The 15,443-nt window shown below is 38.9% G+C and overlaps 1 protein-coding gene across 3 annotated transcripts in view; it reads right to left on the reverse strand.

Moving 5' to 3' along the window:
• The window catches only part of drp2 (dystrophin related protein 2), a 101,267-nt gene that overhangs the window by 12,067 nt on the left and 73,757 nt on the right, over positions 1-15,443 (reverse strand). For all 3 annotated transcript variants that reach the window (XM_088391925.1, XM_088391846.1, XM_088392004.1), the window contains exons 10-18: positions 14,551-14,611; positions 12,823-12,884; positions 11,945-12,019; positions 8,427-8,628; positions 5,830-5,915; positions 3,858-4,015; positions 1,606-1,772; positions 1,321-1,432; positions 540-676 (exon numbers count right to left, since the gene is read on the reverse strand). In XM_088391925.1, coding sequence (XP_088248051.1) covers positions 540-676; positions 1,321-1,432; positions 1,606-1,772; positions 3,858-4,015; positions 5,830-5,915; positions 8,427-8,628; positions 11,945-12,019; positions 12,823-12,884; positions 14,551-14,611 — 1,060 coding nt within the window. The remainder of the gene's footprint in view (positions 1-539; positions 677-1,320; positions 1,433-1,605; positions 1,773-3,857; positions 4,016-5,829; positions 5,916-8,426; positions 8,629-11,944; positions 12,020-12,822; positions 12,885-14,550; positions 14,612-15,443) is intronic.

Genomic DNA, 15,443 nt, shown 5'->3' on the forward strand with positions numbered 1-15,443 from the left:
GTGTAAAAATTGGTTTCATTTGAAAATCAACAGTTTTAGTGTTCTACATTAATGATTACATCATTAATTAATTTTTGACTTTCTGCACTCCAATGGGGCATATGAATGACAATTTTTAACTGAAAAAAGAACCTACATAATTTGATAAGTGGAATCTCCCAAGCAATATAAGAAAAAAAAATAATAGTGAGAATTGCACAATATTTAAAATATTTCATTATTTCAATGACAACAACTGATGTTGATACAAACCTTATGCTGAAAAAGAAGCAAAAAAACAAAACAAAACACAAATTATAGATAAAAAAATAACCATGAACAAGCTGATAGGGAAATAAAATCAATAACAGCCTGAGGCTTCGGAGCCTGTTGTATTTTACGTGTACCCAATTTCACTCATTTTGATAGTGTTTGTTTTGAACACTGTTTCTAATGAATTGACCACAATCTCTTTTTTTATTGCTAGGCAACACATGAGAAGGAAGTCAGCCATTGCTATATATTTAAAATCAAATTTCTTTGGAAAAAGTTGGACTCACGTCTCTGAGCTGTCAGCCTCCAGCACAGACTGAACAGGTAGGTAACCTCTCTGAGGGTGTTTGGTGAAGTACTGCTTTGATCTGAATTTGTTCTTCAGAGTCTTGGCAAAGTCCCTCATCTTCTCTCCCGAAGTCGTCTGGAGTTGGATGAAGGCGGTGAGCGGGGGAAGGATGGCGAGTGCAGTGCATGGCGGGAGAAGCGAGGTTAGAAACGGATTCAAGAAATTTGATTCCTTTTACGTGTTGAAAATAACTCCACAGATAGAAATTGGATGTTACGGACAATAAATAAAGACAATGCTTTCAATTTTAGCCTCCAGCATTCAACCTATTGGATTGGAAGTCCTGTAAAGTGAGCAGTTTTTCATCTATAATATAGGATGTTAAGTCATTCGTGTAACCAGCTACTAAAAAAAATATTGATCCGTGAATAAAAGAAGCTAGTATACCATATTTCATACGTCAGAGTGAATATCAATGCCTTGTCTTCTCCTCTTGTATTAAACTGGAGCTGCAAGTACAATGTTGTTGAACACTGGCGTAGGTAGATGAAGAAACTGAAAGATCTTGCTGTGGATAAATAATCTTTGGACCAGTTAAGTGAAATTCTCACAGCACATTTCTCACTGCACAGTGGTTGGAACTCACTGGCTGACATAATATATGTTCAAAGAAGCACAAGCCCCATGTGGCATGCGTTCAAAGTAAAAACTGGCAGATGTTGATATAATTGCGGCTATCAAAGTCTGATCAAATGACGACGTGTAAACATTTGTCTTACTGGGGTGTAGTACTCCATGATGGGGTAGTGCAGCTTCTTGCCCTTGGTAGTGCGTCCGGTTAGAAAACACGTCTGGCAGATGTCCACGTTGAACTGCTTTAAACTGCGATATCTGCCAAGAGCAATAAAACACGTGAGCTCGCAGTGTGAAGGCTTGACGCTGAGATTTGGTTTCGTTCATGCCTAATTATTCCATTACGGCCACTTGTCGACCTGAAATTTCCGAAATATTTTTGCCACTAAATGAATGATTTAACATTTAAACCTGGTGACATTTCCACCTGCCTGAAACCCTTGATGGGACATTGTTTGCAGATGTAACATTTGGCCTGGTGCTTGGTGGACTCGGCCGCGGTCACCCGGTGGAGTACGGGTAGCCAAACTAACGACTGTGGCTCCAGGCTCATCCATTCCAGGAAGTGAGCCACCTCAATGGCAGGTTTTCCTGAGGCCTGCACACACACAAGTGAAGAGTGGGGATGTGGCAGAGTGTATAGAATCCAAATATAGGGCAGGAGGCGGGCAGGTACATGATGTTATGAGGAGAGAAGGTGCATTCGAGGCAGTTCAAACAAGAACACGGGTGATGAAATTACTGTGTACAGAAAATCAGAGCGCACAGACATGGTTGGCTTCTGAGAGTCGTATAAATAGAGAATTGAAAATGACGTTACAATTCGGAAGGCTTTTTTAGTGTGTCCGAGAGGAAAAAAATGCTAGTAGCAAAAGTTGTTTCACAACTGACCAAGAACAGCTCCACTTCAGAGTCTAAGCATCTGAGGTATAACACGCGAGTGTGTCTGAGCGATTGCGTCACTCTCGGCGAGACGCCTTTTTGAAAATTGCAAGATGGGATCAAAGTGAAGATATCCTCATAAAGCGGCAACTTGCTAAGCGATGAAAATCGTCGGTGTGCTAAATTCTCATTAAGTCAGCATCTGAGATGCATTAAGAGGTTGATTTCCCCCAGGAGCTTCCTCCGCTGCTCAAGTAGAGCTGCATCATAAATACATGCATGTGTGTGCTCGCGTGTGTGTGTGCTGATCCCACAGACGGTGAGTTTTAAAGAAAGTGTAGCCTCTCCTGGGATAAAAAAATGCTTCTCCAACATACCCTTTTCTTCACAGCAAGAGGTCAAATAAAGTTACATTTCCGTAAGGTTCAGTTTGTCCCTATAGTGTGTGCTAAAAATTAACTTTGATCTAAAATGAAATATATATAAATACACTTGTCTAATGATCCTTGTTGCAGCGATTCTACTCAGTTTTAAAAACAGCATGATTACAAAGTGTTGCCAAAGGAAAAACAAATCAATTACAACATATCTTGACGATGAACTTGTCATGTACAACGCGGCCCAATCCTATTTTATCTCAGGCTATTAGATTTAGTTGCTCTTAAGCTCATAATGTACAATCATTTGTCTCCGTCAGACCTTCCTTAATGTATTTCCCTGATACTTAATGAGGCTCATCACAGTTCAGTAATTGAAATTGTCATCTCCAGTCCTTGGGCCTTCTTCGACGTGCCCATGTAATTGCGTTAATTAATTGTACCTGAGCGGGTTCACGAGGTGATTATATTTAAGATTACAATCTCAGATTTACATGTCTCCGTTTACATCCCACTTGTTACAATTTGAAGATTATGCAAATGCCTGACTTCATCAATATGAGCAAAGTGAGTTGAGAAATCACACATTGATGTGTTGCAACTGTCGTACACACACCGGAAGAGAGACTTTTAATGATTGTTATGAGCAGGCCCTTCAACAAGTAATTCTCGATTACATTATAATATTTAGTGGAGTGCCCCAAGGTTATGTTCTCAAACCACAGTTTTTCTACCTCCAAAAAATTGTGATAAGTCAAAATTTCAAGGCAACAAACTTGTACATAATATGATATTTGAGAGTTTTCGCTGTTCTCAAATGAACTCTAAAGTAATATAAAGTGCAAGGATTTACAAAAGGTCAGTGGGGTAAAAAAAGATCAGGCCATCTTGAAATCAGGAATTTGAGCCTCGTGACTATTCCAGCGCTGCTTCTATATTTGAAGCCTTTCATAAACTTTAACAATACTCTACATACATAAATGTGGGTTGAACTCTTCTGTACACATCTGCATACGGATTTGTGATAGATGGTAAAACTCATCCCATAATTTCCATTAGAGTGAAATTTAATCTCCAACTAAACGACATAGAGCAAACGGCAAAGGGAATTGATTTTTAATCAGCCATGGCTAATAGGACAAGCATGGAACAGAATAGACTGTGCATAATTAGGATCAGTGTCGAATATCAGGTAGTTAAAATTCACCGATCCTCCGTTTGACTATTTAATTAACATTGAAAAATTATGCGGCGTCCCCGTCAAAATGTCGTCAGGTAAAATTCACGCAACCCACTTTGGATGTCATGCAGACAAATGATACATCAACAATCTCTCAATGACTTGTATCTTCAATGATGGTTTTCTGAAAATAATTGGCCTTCTTTTGGGTTTATACTTGTGATCAGCTTCCCACTGGTCTCACCATGCGGAAGCAGCTGCGGACGCTTGGCTCCACATTGCTGCCCCCAAAAGCGGCCACTTCGCCCAGCTGGCGAGGAATTTGGATGGCCTCGTGGAGAAGCAGGCTGAGGTGACGCTGGTCTGTCAAACCTCCGTTGCAGGACACTTGACGGAATAAATCTGCCACCATACGAAAAAATAGAAATGTTATTCATATTACTCGTTACTTTTTTTTTACCATGAAGTAAAACAATTATCTACCACAAATAGCCTACAAAGTTTGATGCGTAGTATTTTCACAGAATTCACAACATCCTAAAAATGCTGACAGAAGCATTCTAAAGCCAACCTTAGCGTTCTTCATACAGCAGGCTTTAAAACCTCCATGTTAAACACACTCTTACCCATAAACATGAGCAAGCATTTTAAGACGTTTGAGATATGATGACAAGTTTTATAGCAGTATATACACTTATTTAACCACTGTTCTGTAACAGATGCTGCCTCCACTAAAATTACAATGTTTGGAAAATCCATACAACTGTTGGAGAAAGGTGCTGACTTGTCATTTTGGAGGTTGTAAATTGTAGTGCTGGCTTGAATTGTCAGGTATACTAAATCATTTTCTTGTTGTTTTATTTGAGCTAACGTTGCTCATTGTGTATGCACACAGACTAAAGTATGCTAATTTGTGTTCATGTCAATTAATTGGATTGTCAAGGACTGTGGTGTAATAAGTGGCACAAACTCTTCTAACAAATTCGATTCATTGTTTTCTCTGAGTATCTACTTTGTGTGTTTGCATGAGTGAGAGTGGACTTGGATATTAATTCAACAATTGTAGTGGCGGCGTTACGAGGGGATTAAAAGGCAGCATCTGTGTTTATGGCCATCTGAGGCAAAACGCTTAACATCTAAGTGTAAATATTTTTTTTCTTAAGAACAACATCTGGAGCTCGGCGAGCGCGACGACCAACTGCTAAGGACGCTTCATGGCCGCCTAACCTCGGGGACGTTTTAACTGAGGAGAAGTTCCGTTGCTCAATCTACACAGATGGTGCTTTGACTGTGAGTCATCTTTGTAAATGTTTCTCTCCGTCGTTGATGCTGTCTTGGGTGGTGAATCAACTGCTACTGGCCAGCTGCTTCAAGGCCCAGCTGTGAGGCTCCTAAAACGCACTTAGTAGTGAAGTAATCAAGTACAAATATTTGGATGATATACTGAGTGAATTTACAGCAAGCTCTATTTCACCCGAGTATTTATTTTTCTGATGCTTTTTTTACATTTAAGCCCCACTGGAGATGCAACGATTAAGTTCTTAATGGACAACTAAATGAATCGATAGTGATAATGATAATCGATTAATCGTTTCAATACTTTTAATTCGAATTCGTTCACACCCTTTGAATTAATGTTTGTCAACAGTTAATATTCACCAATCAGTCATCTTCCATGAAAGGAGACTAATAAATGAAGAATAAAACATGCTTTTTCTCCTTTGATTTGTTAATTAATCGACAAAATAATTGACAGATGAATTGATTAGTTAATTACTTTTTACTTTGACGTGCTTTTTTTTGCCTGTTGCTTTTCTTTTTTTTACTTCTATTGAAGTACAGATGTTCAACCACTTCTTTTATTTGATTCTATTTTTTTTTACACAAATAAGTGCGACTCTTATTTTTCCAACTTTGACTTTAACACCACCCACTTGTCAAATGGGAATTCCAACACACTGACAAGCACCTAAGTAGCTAAACATCACGGCATATTTTACAAGGGGAAAGAAGAGAATGGCTAAGAGAACAAATGCCAGCAAGAGGCACAAAGAGTGAACTTGAATGGGCTCCGGTGCTGAGCAGTCCTTTTACGGCTCGGTGTGGAAGAAGCAGCACCTGCCATTAATGTCAGCAACAGTCGAATTGTCCATTAGAGCCTTTGAGCGTCTGTATGTAATGGCTACCATCAGTGGCTGGTTGCATTACTCACTCACATTTGTATTTCTCCTGGACGTCGGCGTTACATAAGCTCACGAGGCCCATCTTGAAGCTCAGCACACGCATCTTGCCGTTGCGAGCGCTAACAGGAATGAAGGATAGAGGTTTAGAACAATAAACAATGCACAAACAGCCATTAGTGATGGCTCCACGCTTTGCCCAGGGAGAGGAACAAAAGTGAGGACGAATTACGCGGGTCACGGCAGGACAGCACAGGTCAATGCAATGGTGTGAAATTGTGTTAGGGACACATCCACACTCTTTAAACACTGCAGGGACTTGAGGAATTCTTCTTGGGGTTGTGCCTCACACGGAGATAATGTCTTCACACAAAGAGAGATGCCCACATGCATGCAAACTGTTTCTTTTCGAAGGTTTGAGGGTCAGAAAGAAAAGGATTGTTGTGTGTATTTTTGGTTTATTTAAAATGAAGTTCATAGGGGGAAAGAACTTCTCTATCATTTCAAACGTTTGGCGACTCTTCACCACACGCCAAGCGAGTGAGCACCGCACATCTATCGATGCAGTACAATAAAAAAATAACACGGAATCAGAAACGTGGTGCGATTGTCAAGGAAGAAGCAAATTGCAACCAAGACAGAAAACTGGCAACAATAAAGAATATAGTATCGACAATAAAGATATAATAAATAATATATCAATATATCAGAGAGAGAGAGAGAGAGAGAGAGAGAGAGAGAGAGAGAGAGAGAGGAAGAGATAGATAGATAGATAGATAGATAGATAGATAGATAGATAGATAGATAGATAGATAGATAGATAGATAGATAGATAGATAGATAGATAGATAGATAGATAGATAGATAGATAGATAGATAGATAGATAGATAGATAGATAGATAGATAGATAGATAGATAGATAGATAGATAGATAGATAGATAGATAGATAGATAGATAGATAGACTGTCCCATTGGCTTATTGACGGTGCAACACAGACTCTCCACGCTTTGCTTTATAGCCACAGCTATGTATGAAATTATAAATGCAGTTAAAAGCTATTTTTTTCCTGTTACATCTGTAATATTGAAACACTGTTATACTGTCATTCAAATATCAAATGGCAGCAAAACTGTCAGCCACCCATTAAAAATGATCTCATTTCACTTAAGTGTAAGAAACATGTGTAATTTGATTTAGATGAATATGTTCTTGAAAAAATATTTTAAGTTCATTTGTGACATTGTTTCCCTATTGTAGTCTATGCAAACTGTTTTGAAACTTTACTCTGCTTGCAATGTGAACGCTATAGTCGAGAAGGGCAAACGCGTTGATCATCACTGCGTGCCATTGTGCATATTACCAAGATAGCGTGCAGGCGCAGCCGGGAGAGAGCTCCACGACCGTAATGAGCAACAATTTGAAGGAGCCGCAAGCTTATCATATTAGCGGTAGAAACGAGGAATGGAGATGATCAGACCTTGCGTCAGTGGGAAGGAGATTATAATTAAATCAAGTTTGCCAAGTTGAGTGTTCCTCAAATGCATTCGGGTAGGAAAGAAAAAGCGAGGTCACCTTTCACGAGGGAGCGAATACTCAGTTAAATGATTAAAGTCACACGAGAAGTCAAAGAGAAACATTAACTGGAAGCTGGAGTGCATCCAGAGACACATAAGGAGGCAACTGGCTGTCATCTCCTTTCACACACACTCTGTCTTGCGGCGCTTCCATTTTAAACACCGCTGCTGCACACCAGGACACTAACCCCGTGCACAGACTGAGCAAATGGAGTCAGCCGTGATGTAATGAGACACTCTAAGCAAAGCCAAGACAAGTGAAGACCTCAATCAAGGCTGTGAAATCAATGTGCGAACCATCGCAATCGAGTATATTATTAGCTCACATACATAGAGTTTGTTCAAAATGAGACGGTGCGCTACATTGGGGTTCCCTGGGATCCTTGAAGACATTTTTCCAAGGACCCCCATCATTATCCTACTTCTCAATTACGAAATGGTATAGGAGCTAGGATTATGATTCTTTCTTCTTTGATAACCCCTGATCTTCTGTAAAATCAAAGTTTCAAAAAAATTAGACTTCCACACACATATTCAGAGGCACCTCTGTTATTTAAGTGAAACCCAAAAGCAATTGCTGGAATTTATGCAGAGGGTGAAGTCTCTGATTGTCTAATTAGCAGTAAGTCCTAAAGACCAGAGCACAAAATTTACAACACTCATGAGATTCCTCTTTTGTGTTTATGTTTCAGCGCCGTCTTTCTTTTTTTTTCTTTTTACTCTTTGGAGACGGTAAGAAATAGACAATAAGAAGCAAAAATATGAGGTTGAAAGTTAGCGTGAAAAAGAGGATTTGTCTCAGAAGGCAAGATTGATCCCGTGCACTACTGGAGCTTTAGTTGTGTTGTGACGCTTTAAAGACGTCTGTACACAAAGCCACCGAGACGGTAAATACACTGGAGGAACAATATTATTTTTTTACAGCAATTGTAGATATTGTTGTGCTAGCGTCGGGATGACAATGACATCGTGGCATTAGCTAGTAACCAATCAAAATGCTCTGAAGTCAGCTATTCCAATTGTGTACAGCTTTGTTTGTTTTTAATTTCCGCCTACCTGTCATAGACGTTAAGCAGCCAATTGAGACACATGTCCACGCAAAGCGGAATGTTGACCTGGATGGTCCTCTCCTCCTCCAGCTTCTCGTAGAGCGCCGTCAGGCCGTGGATGACCTCCACCACATCCATCACGTGCTCCACCTGATGAAGCTCCTGTTCCCGGAACACCTCGGAGAGGTTGCTCAGTGCCACTAAATCCACTAAGGACACAGATGCACATACAAGACACATTCAGTACAGGAGACAAGCCTTTTCTTTTTCAGGCTAGAGTTGCATTGATTGATTGATTCCATCAGCTTCAATAAAGTGCATATATGTGATTTTTTTTGTTCATTTTTAATGTGCCTTTATTAATACATGTAAATTTCCTTGAAGCTTATGAGAGGTAAAATTACATAAAAAATATTTGAATGCTTCTTTTTCTCACAGTTTTTCCTTTAGTATCATATCTGCCTTGATAAACAGGGGTTCATTGTCAAGAAATGTCCCAGAATCACAATGAATAAAATGAATGAATTATTGTTATTCTTTAATATATTCTCTTAAATGAGATGGGAGAAGGGTTCTCTGAACTGCCTTTTCAACGCCAGCCTTGTATTGATCAGAATAATAATGCTTGGGGGTTGCCATAGCAAAGTTATGCATGGATACTGCTGCACATTACACTCCAGAATGCCAGAAAGCTTTGAGATTTCATTCTACCTTGCACAGATTTAAGACACTATGAACGGATCTAGCAAAGCAACCACATAATATAACCAAGTCTTATCCATGTTTCACAGTTTTTTGATGCAGCCTTTGTATTGGATGTATATGATGTGTTTCTGCTCTTTAATGATCATTTATCCATGGATGTATAACAGTGGCTTTATTTTTTTTTAAATAAGGAATTGGGTAGTCCATTGTTTTGTCAGATGAGTTTTTTGTTGCCTGTTGAAAGATTAGGAAAACTGAATTTATCCAGTTCCATAAAAAAATAAAGGTAACGTGTATTTTTAGCATCTATTCAGTGTCATACACGGAACATAAAGGTTCAGTTATAATTACCAACCCACTTCCATCATTCAAGCCTCAATAAATGCAAACATGGCTGATTCAGCCTTTTATTTTTACCCACTTAAGTGGATGCTTCGAGAGCTGTGACAAAAATTGTGATCCTCCCACTCCTAAACTAATTTGATGGCGCGTCCCTATGGAGTACCTAGAAGGGTGCGCGTTGACGGAAAGTATAATTGTCCCGATCAATAGCGGGGTTGGAAATGAGGACGCAATCACCTAAAAGTATGTTTCAGGATGCGCTCTTTTATGCCGTACCACTCAGCAATCGTGCGATGGGAAGTTATCCAGACGGTCAGCCAATTAAATCCTCTAATGATACGGCGTCAAAGACTGAAGGAGGGATGAGGAGATAAGAGGGTGGACAAGAGGACGAGTCACTTTGGTGGAGTTTGTGTGCAGAGCCAGGCCATGAATGCAGGAAGTGTCAAAGTACTTTGGAGTAGAGGCAGGCTCAAGGTTAATGGAGGTCAAGCCATCGAGCGAAAGAGGACATCACAAATCACGATGCTATTATATGACCATTATCGTATTACCATCCCTACTATCCCAATGATTCACAGCGCAGAACTAGGAAGTGCATATCATTTATAATGTATGGATTCTTGATTCAAGAAATGCACTCGCTGGCCACTACATTAGCTCTACCGGTACTTTTCACTAACCCCATGGGGTATGTGAGCAGTACTTTGGAGGTCAGCAAAATTATTTGCAATAACATAGATCATTTATTAAAGCAATGGAAATAACCGGGAGGCCACTACACCAAAAACATGCCACATACAGTCAGACTGGATAGCTAAATTACACAACACAAACAGTTTGCCTTGTAGCATAATCAGCAAAATGATTTTTTTAATGTTTTCAGATACCAAGGAAAAAAAAAATTAACAACTAGGAAGCTTTTGTGGATTGCCTGATAATTCACACATATAGATTTTTTTTTTTTCCACAAGTGCATTGGCATGATTGTGAAAGTATGTAACAAAAAAAAAAGTTCTCATGGCAACGGCTCTTATGCAGTTTACGGGGCTGCAAATGTATTCAGTAATCAGATTACTTTTTCTGTATTGAATGGCTAAAGTTTTTTGTAGTGTAAAATAATGTGATGATTTTATGACCGTTATGATTTTTTTTATTGTGGCTGTTGTTGGCAGTGTACTCTGATTAATACATCGTCTGTTGTGTGATGGATTTTCACATTGAAATTTTAGAGCACAATTGAGTATATATATTTTAAAAATGTCCAAGACATGCAATTTACAACTGGGTCCAAAAATGATATTTCTCGTGGCCCAATAGCTTCAGTATGCTTTAATCACACACGCACGCACGCACGCACGCACGCACACAGTCACACACACACTGCAATATTATAATGTAACTTTGCTACTCAACGAATGTGTGATTAAGATGTCTGGCCACTGCAAAAAGTAATGACCCGGCAGTATTTTTAATGCATCATCCCCAGAAGCGCCGGTGCTGTCTCCTATCGGATAACACCTCCATTTAGAAGCATTACTTCTCTTGAGAAATGGCTTGGATGTGAGAGATGTTCTGGCCGCGTAACGAGGGCTTTGACCCTGAAGCAGAACATATTCATGGCTTAACCACGCAGCACCAACTGATTACCTTCTCCTCTCCCGGTCAAATAGACCAATTAGTGGCTCTAATTACCTGGTACGAAGAAACTGGTGAATGCCAAGAGTGAATTTAATGGCTCTTGACTTTTAATGCATAGCTCCATTAACACAATAGAGATCCAACTCTTCAAGACTAAAAGTAGACCAATGATTCCGAATGACAAACTCTCCGAGCTACTGGTTATGAAGTACATCTCATTCTATAGAAGAGCTTGTCATAATGTATTAGACATGCTACAGGGGAACAATTTATCACTCAACTCAGAAATAGTCTGCACAATTGATCTCGTGTCAGCAAAAACATGTATGTGTTATACACGCGGAAACATACGGCCAGCATTTTCCAACATATCTTCTATGGGACTTTACTTCAAAAATGCTCATATTTGGGCTTCCTAAATGCTGTGTGGATGAAACATAGATACAATAAAAAAGCAGATGCACATAAATTAATTTTTATGTGGTTGCAGGTTTCGTATATTTGAAGAAGCAGCACAATGTCCATTGAATTGTAGCAAAACATGTGGCAAATGTTTTTATAATTTAAAACATGATTGAATGCTATTTGTCATATTCATAATACAATACAAACAGTGTGTTCTTTCTTTTCAAGACGTTGAAAGAGATGAATCACATTTCTATTCATTTCAATGAAGACAGATGGTTTGAGTTACAAATTAAAGTCATAGCTCAGAGCACCACTGTATAGACTTTTCACAATATTTCTGTTTGGTGCTGTGCCCTGAGATATTCCTCGTGTAAATTCTGTACCTTGGTGCAATACATGCTGTATAACAGTGACAGATGTATAACTTACATCTAAGAGCCTTCTGAACCCGCCGCAGCTTCATGGCTGTTCTGTACGCTGAGAACTTGATGTTGTTTAAATCCGCTGACAAGGAGACAAATACACAAACGGATGTTTATTATCATTAAAAACACAAAAACATTATCATACCAGACAAAGACACAAAAGGATATTTATTATCATACCCGTGCAAGATGCCACCAGTGGTTATCCCTTTGCATCCCTTTTTGGTGTCTGTCTCTTTATTTTGTCAAGTAAGGTTAACATCAACAATTACAGTTATTTAACTGTTAAGCAAAAGGCAATCAGTGCAGCAGCAATGAGGTCACTGAATTTTGTTTTTTTATCAGAAAAAAATAACACAAGACTCCTTAATGAGCTTGGTGGAGTTTCTTGACTTAATGCATGTCTCTGTACCACTAATTCATACACACAGAAACATAAATAGCGGGAAAATTTCACAAATCATATTTAAAGCAACACACCTGCAAAACCTTTCTTTCATTCTTTCAGGCAGTGCGTATAAATATTAATAATGCAACTATCAATGGCACCTGATTCCCTGAAAAAAAATTTAAGCTGATTAAGAATCAAAATAGTGCTCTGTAGCGCCATCAACAACAGCTCACTAAATACATAATAAATATAAATAATTTGGTCATGACATACTGCTACAAATAACATTCATGTAAACAGTGCACAGATTATTCATGGTCAATACAAATTTGCAGCCGTTCAACTGAAAAAAAACCCATCAATAATCTGTATAAAATATAAATGGAAAGAAAGAAAAACAACCCTATCTGCTGGATCTAGTCAGCCACTTTTTCGTATCCACTGATTAAAAAAAAAAAAGACTTATCGCGGCAGTGCAGCACGTTACTCACCAAGCGCTTGGTACAGTTCTGTCATCTTTGGGTGGTCCCAGCATGTGGTCTGCGCCTGATGGCTGCGGAAAAGCACAAGAAATGTGCAGATCAATCTTTAATGTGGCACATTTACATAGTAAAGGCAAGACTAAATGTTTCCCATTAAAAATAAAAATGTAAAACTACACAATGTGACAAAAACAATTAAAGCAAAGCACGGCAATTAAAAAGATAAAAACTACAAGACGAAGGTTTTATTTTTTTAAAGGAAGCTTAGATTTGAAGAGAGTTGGCACTGTCTCATGTCTTCACTCTCTCCAGGCAATTTATTCCACATTTGAAGGGTATTAAAACTGAAGACAGCTCCAGTGTGTTTTTTGTTCGAGGCGCGGTGGCCGCTAGGTCATCTTAAAATAATAAAATAATGAAAAGAAGAGAGAAAGCTCTTGAAGGTTGTTTTGGAAATGATACATATAAATATTCATCATTGGCAGCACGGTAAAAAGCGCAACTGTGGACGTACACGACACACAAAACAAGCAGCAGCCCTCTAACATTGAGTGCATTGAGAGAACTTGTGTCGCCCTAATACATTTCTTTATCTGATCATTTATTGAGCTTGCTTTTAATGGCAAATTAAACTACGGTTCGTGTAGACCGATTGCACAATTCAACAAGGACGAAAAAAATCTGTTTTTATTCGAACAAACATGCTCGGATTTAATAGACGGATTAGTCTCTTGCGATAAATCAGAGCAGTGCAGAACTGCAGCATAGCCAATTCACTTTTAGATTAAGTTGTTGCAATCATGTTTTTGTATTGATCCTTTTTCATTGCTATAGCTAGTAAGTGTATTTTATTGATTAGATAGATGCACAGACTGATACCTCATTCATATAAAAAATAACCGGATTCTCAAACTAATGGGACTTTTTTTTTCTTCCTAGAATTCCCTCATAATCTGAAGAGAAATTAAGCAAGGTGGACAAAATTAATAGTATACCTCTGTTAATGAAAGCTCATAGTGGTCACAGGAATAATTTGAATCCCCCAAGAGTAGCACTAACCAAACACTGCTTCTGAATTGTGGTTAAAGAGATTTATTTTACCAAACAAACTCCAGAAAAAGGCCAGGACAAAAATGATGGTACTCTTAACTTTATATGTAGCACAACCTTTTGAAGCAATCACTGCAATCAAACCACTTTGGGAGCTTTCAGTCAGACTGCTGCACCTCACAGCGGGCATTCTAGCCCACTCAAACTGTTCCAGTTGTACCTGACTTGAAATAAGACTGTAAAATACACAATTTGCTAAAAAATGATGTGCACATTGATATAGGGATGTCCAATTGATGTGATGACGTCAACATGTTGAATTTGCCCAAAGCTAAGGTAAGGAGGAACATTTGATTTAGTATATGCTTGTTTCATTACATATGGAGATATTCGTATATGTATTTAGAAAATGTTGAATAGATGTCAGAAGTCGAGTTTGAGTATAAAATTGACAAGTGACACATTCATACTGCTCCACGAGGTCATTGTGGGCCAGTGGAGAACAAATAAAATTGTCTTCAAACACTGGTGGGTTTGACAGTGATGCATGACTTTAAAGCAATTTGAACAAATATAAAAACAACAATAACATGTGCTCCCTTTAGTCTTTTTTTTTTTTTTTTTTGGTTGCCTCTGTTGCCAGGAATAAACACAAACCGTAGTGAGTGACCGTGAAGCTGCACTTACTTGATGTAATATGGCACTTTGTTCGGGGAGATGGCACGCTCCCATGGTATCTGCACTGAACCTGCACATACACACACACACGAGAAATGTATACAACGGGATGAGCCGCCATGCGTGAAAAGCCACAGTCCACAATGGACTCTGTGACATCGTGCCCAGATAGTGTTGTCCATTCAGACCTTATTAACAGGGCGGCTCGGGTGTGGCCAGACAAAGGACAAGAAGATAGCATTGTGTGTGTTTGGCACGACCAAATAGGAGGAAGAGGAGTGAGATGGGCGACAATGCGTTGTATTCCGAGCAAGGAACCTCAGTGGGCTTGTGAGCTACATTTGTTATTTCAGAAATGCTATTGTGACCTTTAGGTGAATGCAAACAGAAACCGATGTTTTTGCTTCAAATGAAAAATGAAGTATATCGGTTCAGAATGATTCAAAACGGGTTTCTTTTTTTTCAAACTATATGAGCACCAACTACTGCCGAGGATGACTTACTCAATGTCTGATTTCTTCTTTTTTTTTGTTTTGCCTTTAGTATTGTGGCTGGTATTGGGACCTTGGGAGGTATCGATACCTCAAAACAAGGCCGCTATCAGCACAACCTTTATTGCCAAGGCAAAAAATTTGCAAAAAATATTAGCAGTTGTCCCCAGCTGTTTGGTATTTGCAAATTTGCATATTTTTTTTCAAAAATTCTGCTTGGTCAGTTTTACTTATCAAATATGATCATATTGGAAGTAAAGCATGAAATTACTGTATTTGAATTCAAATAGTAAAATGGGGAAGAATATTCCATGTCAGCTGCGACGCCTTTGTGCCCCGTCTCAGTCATAGCCGTGAACGTCACGCTCGAGTTCACCTTGGCAGCCAAACAGAAGACAAAGCGTTGAAGAT

This window comes from Syngnathus floridae, chromosome 1 (genome assembly GCF_059516105.1).
Source record: "Syngnathus floridae isolate MCC-2025c chromosome 1, RoL_Sflo_1.0, whole genome shotgun sequence".
In the NCBI taxonomy this organism is placed as follows: Eukaryota; Metazoa; Chordata; class Actinopteri; order Syngnathiformes; family Syngnathidae; genus Syngnathus; species Syngnathus floridae.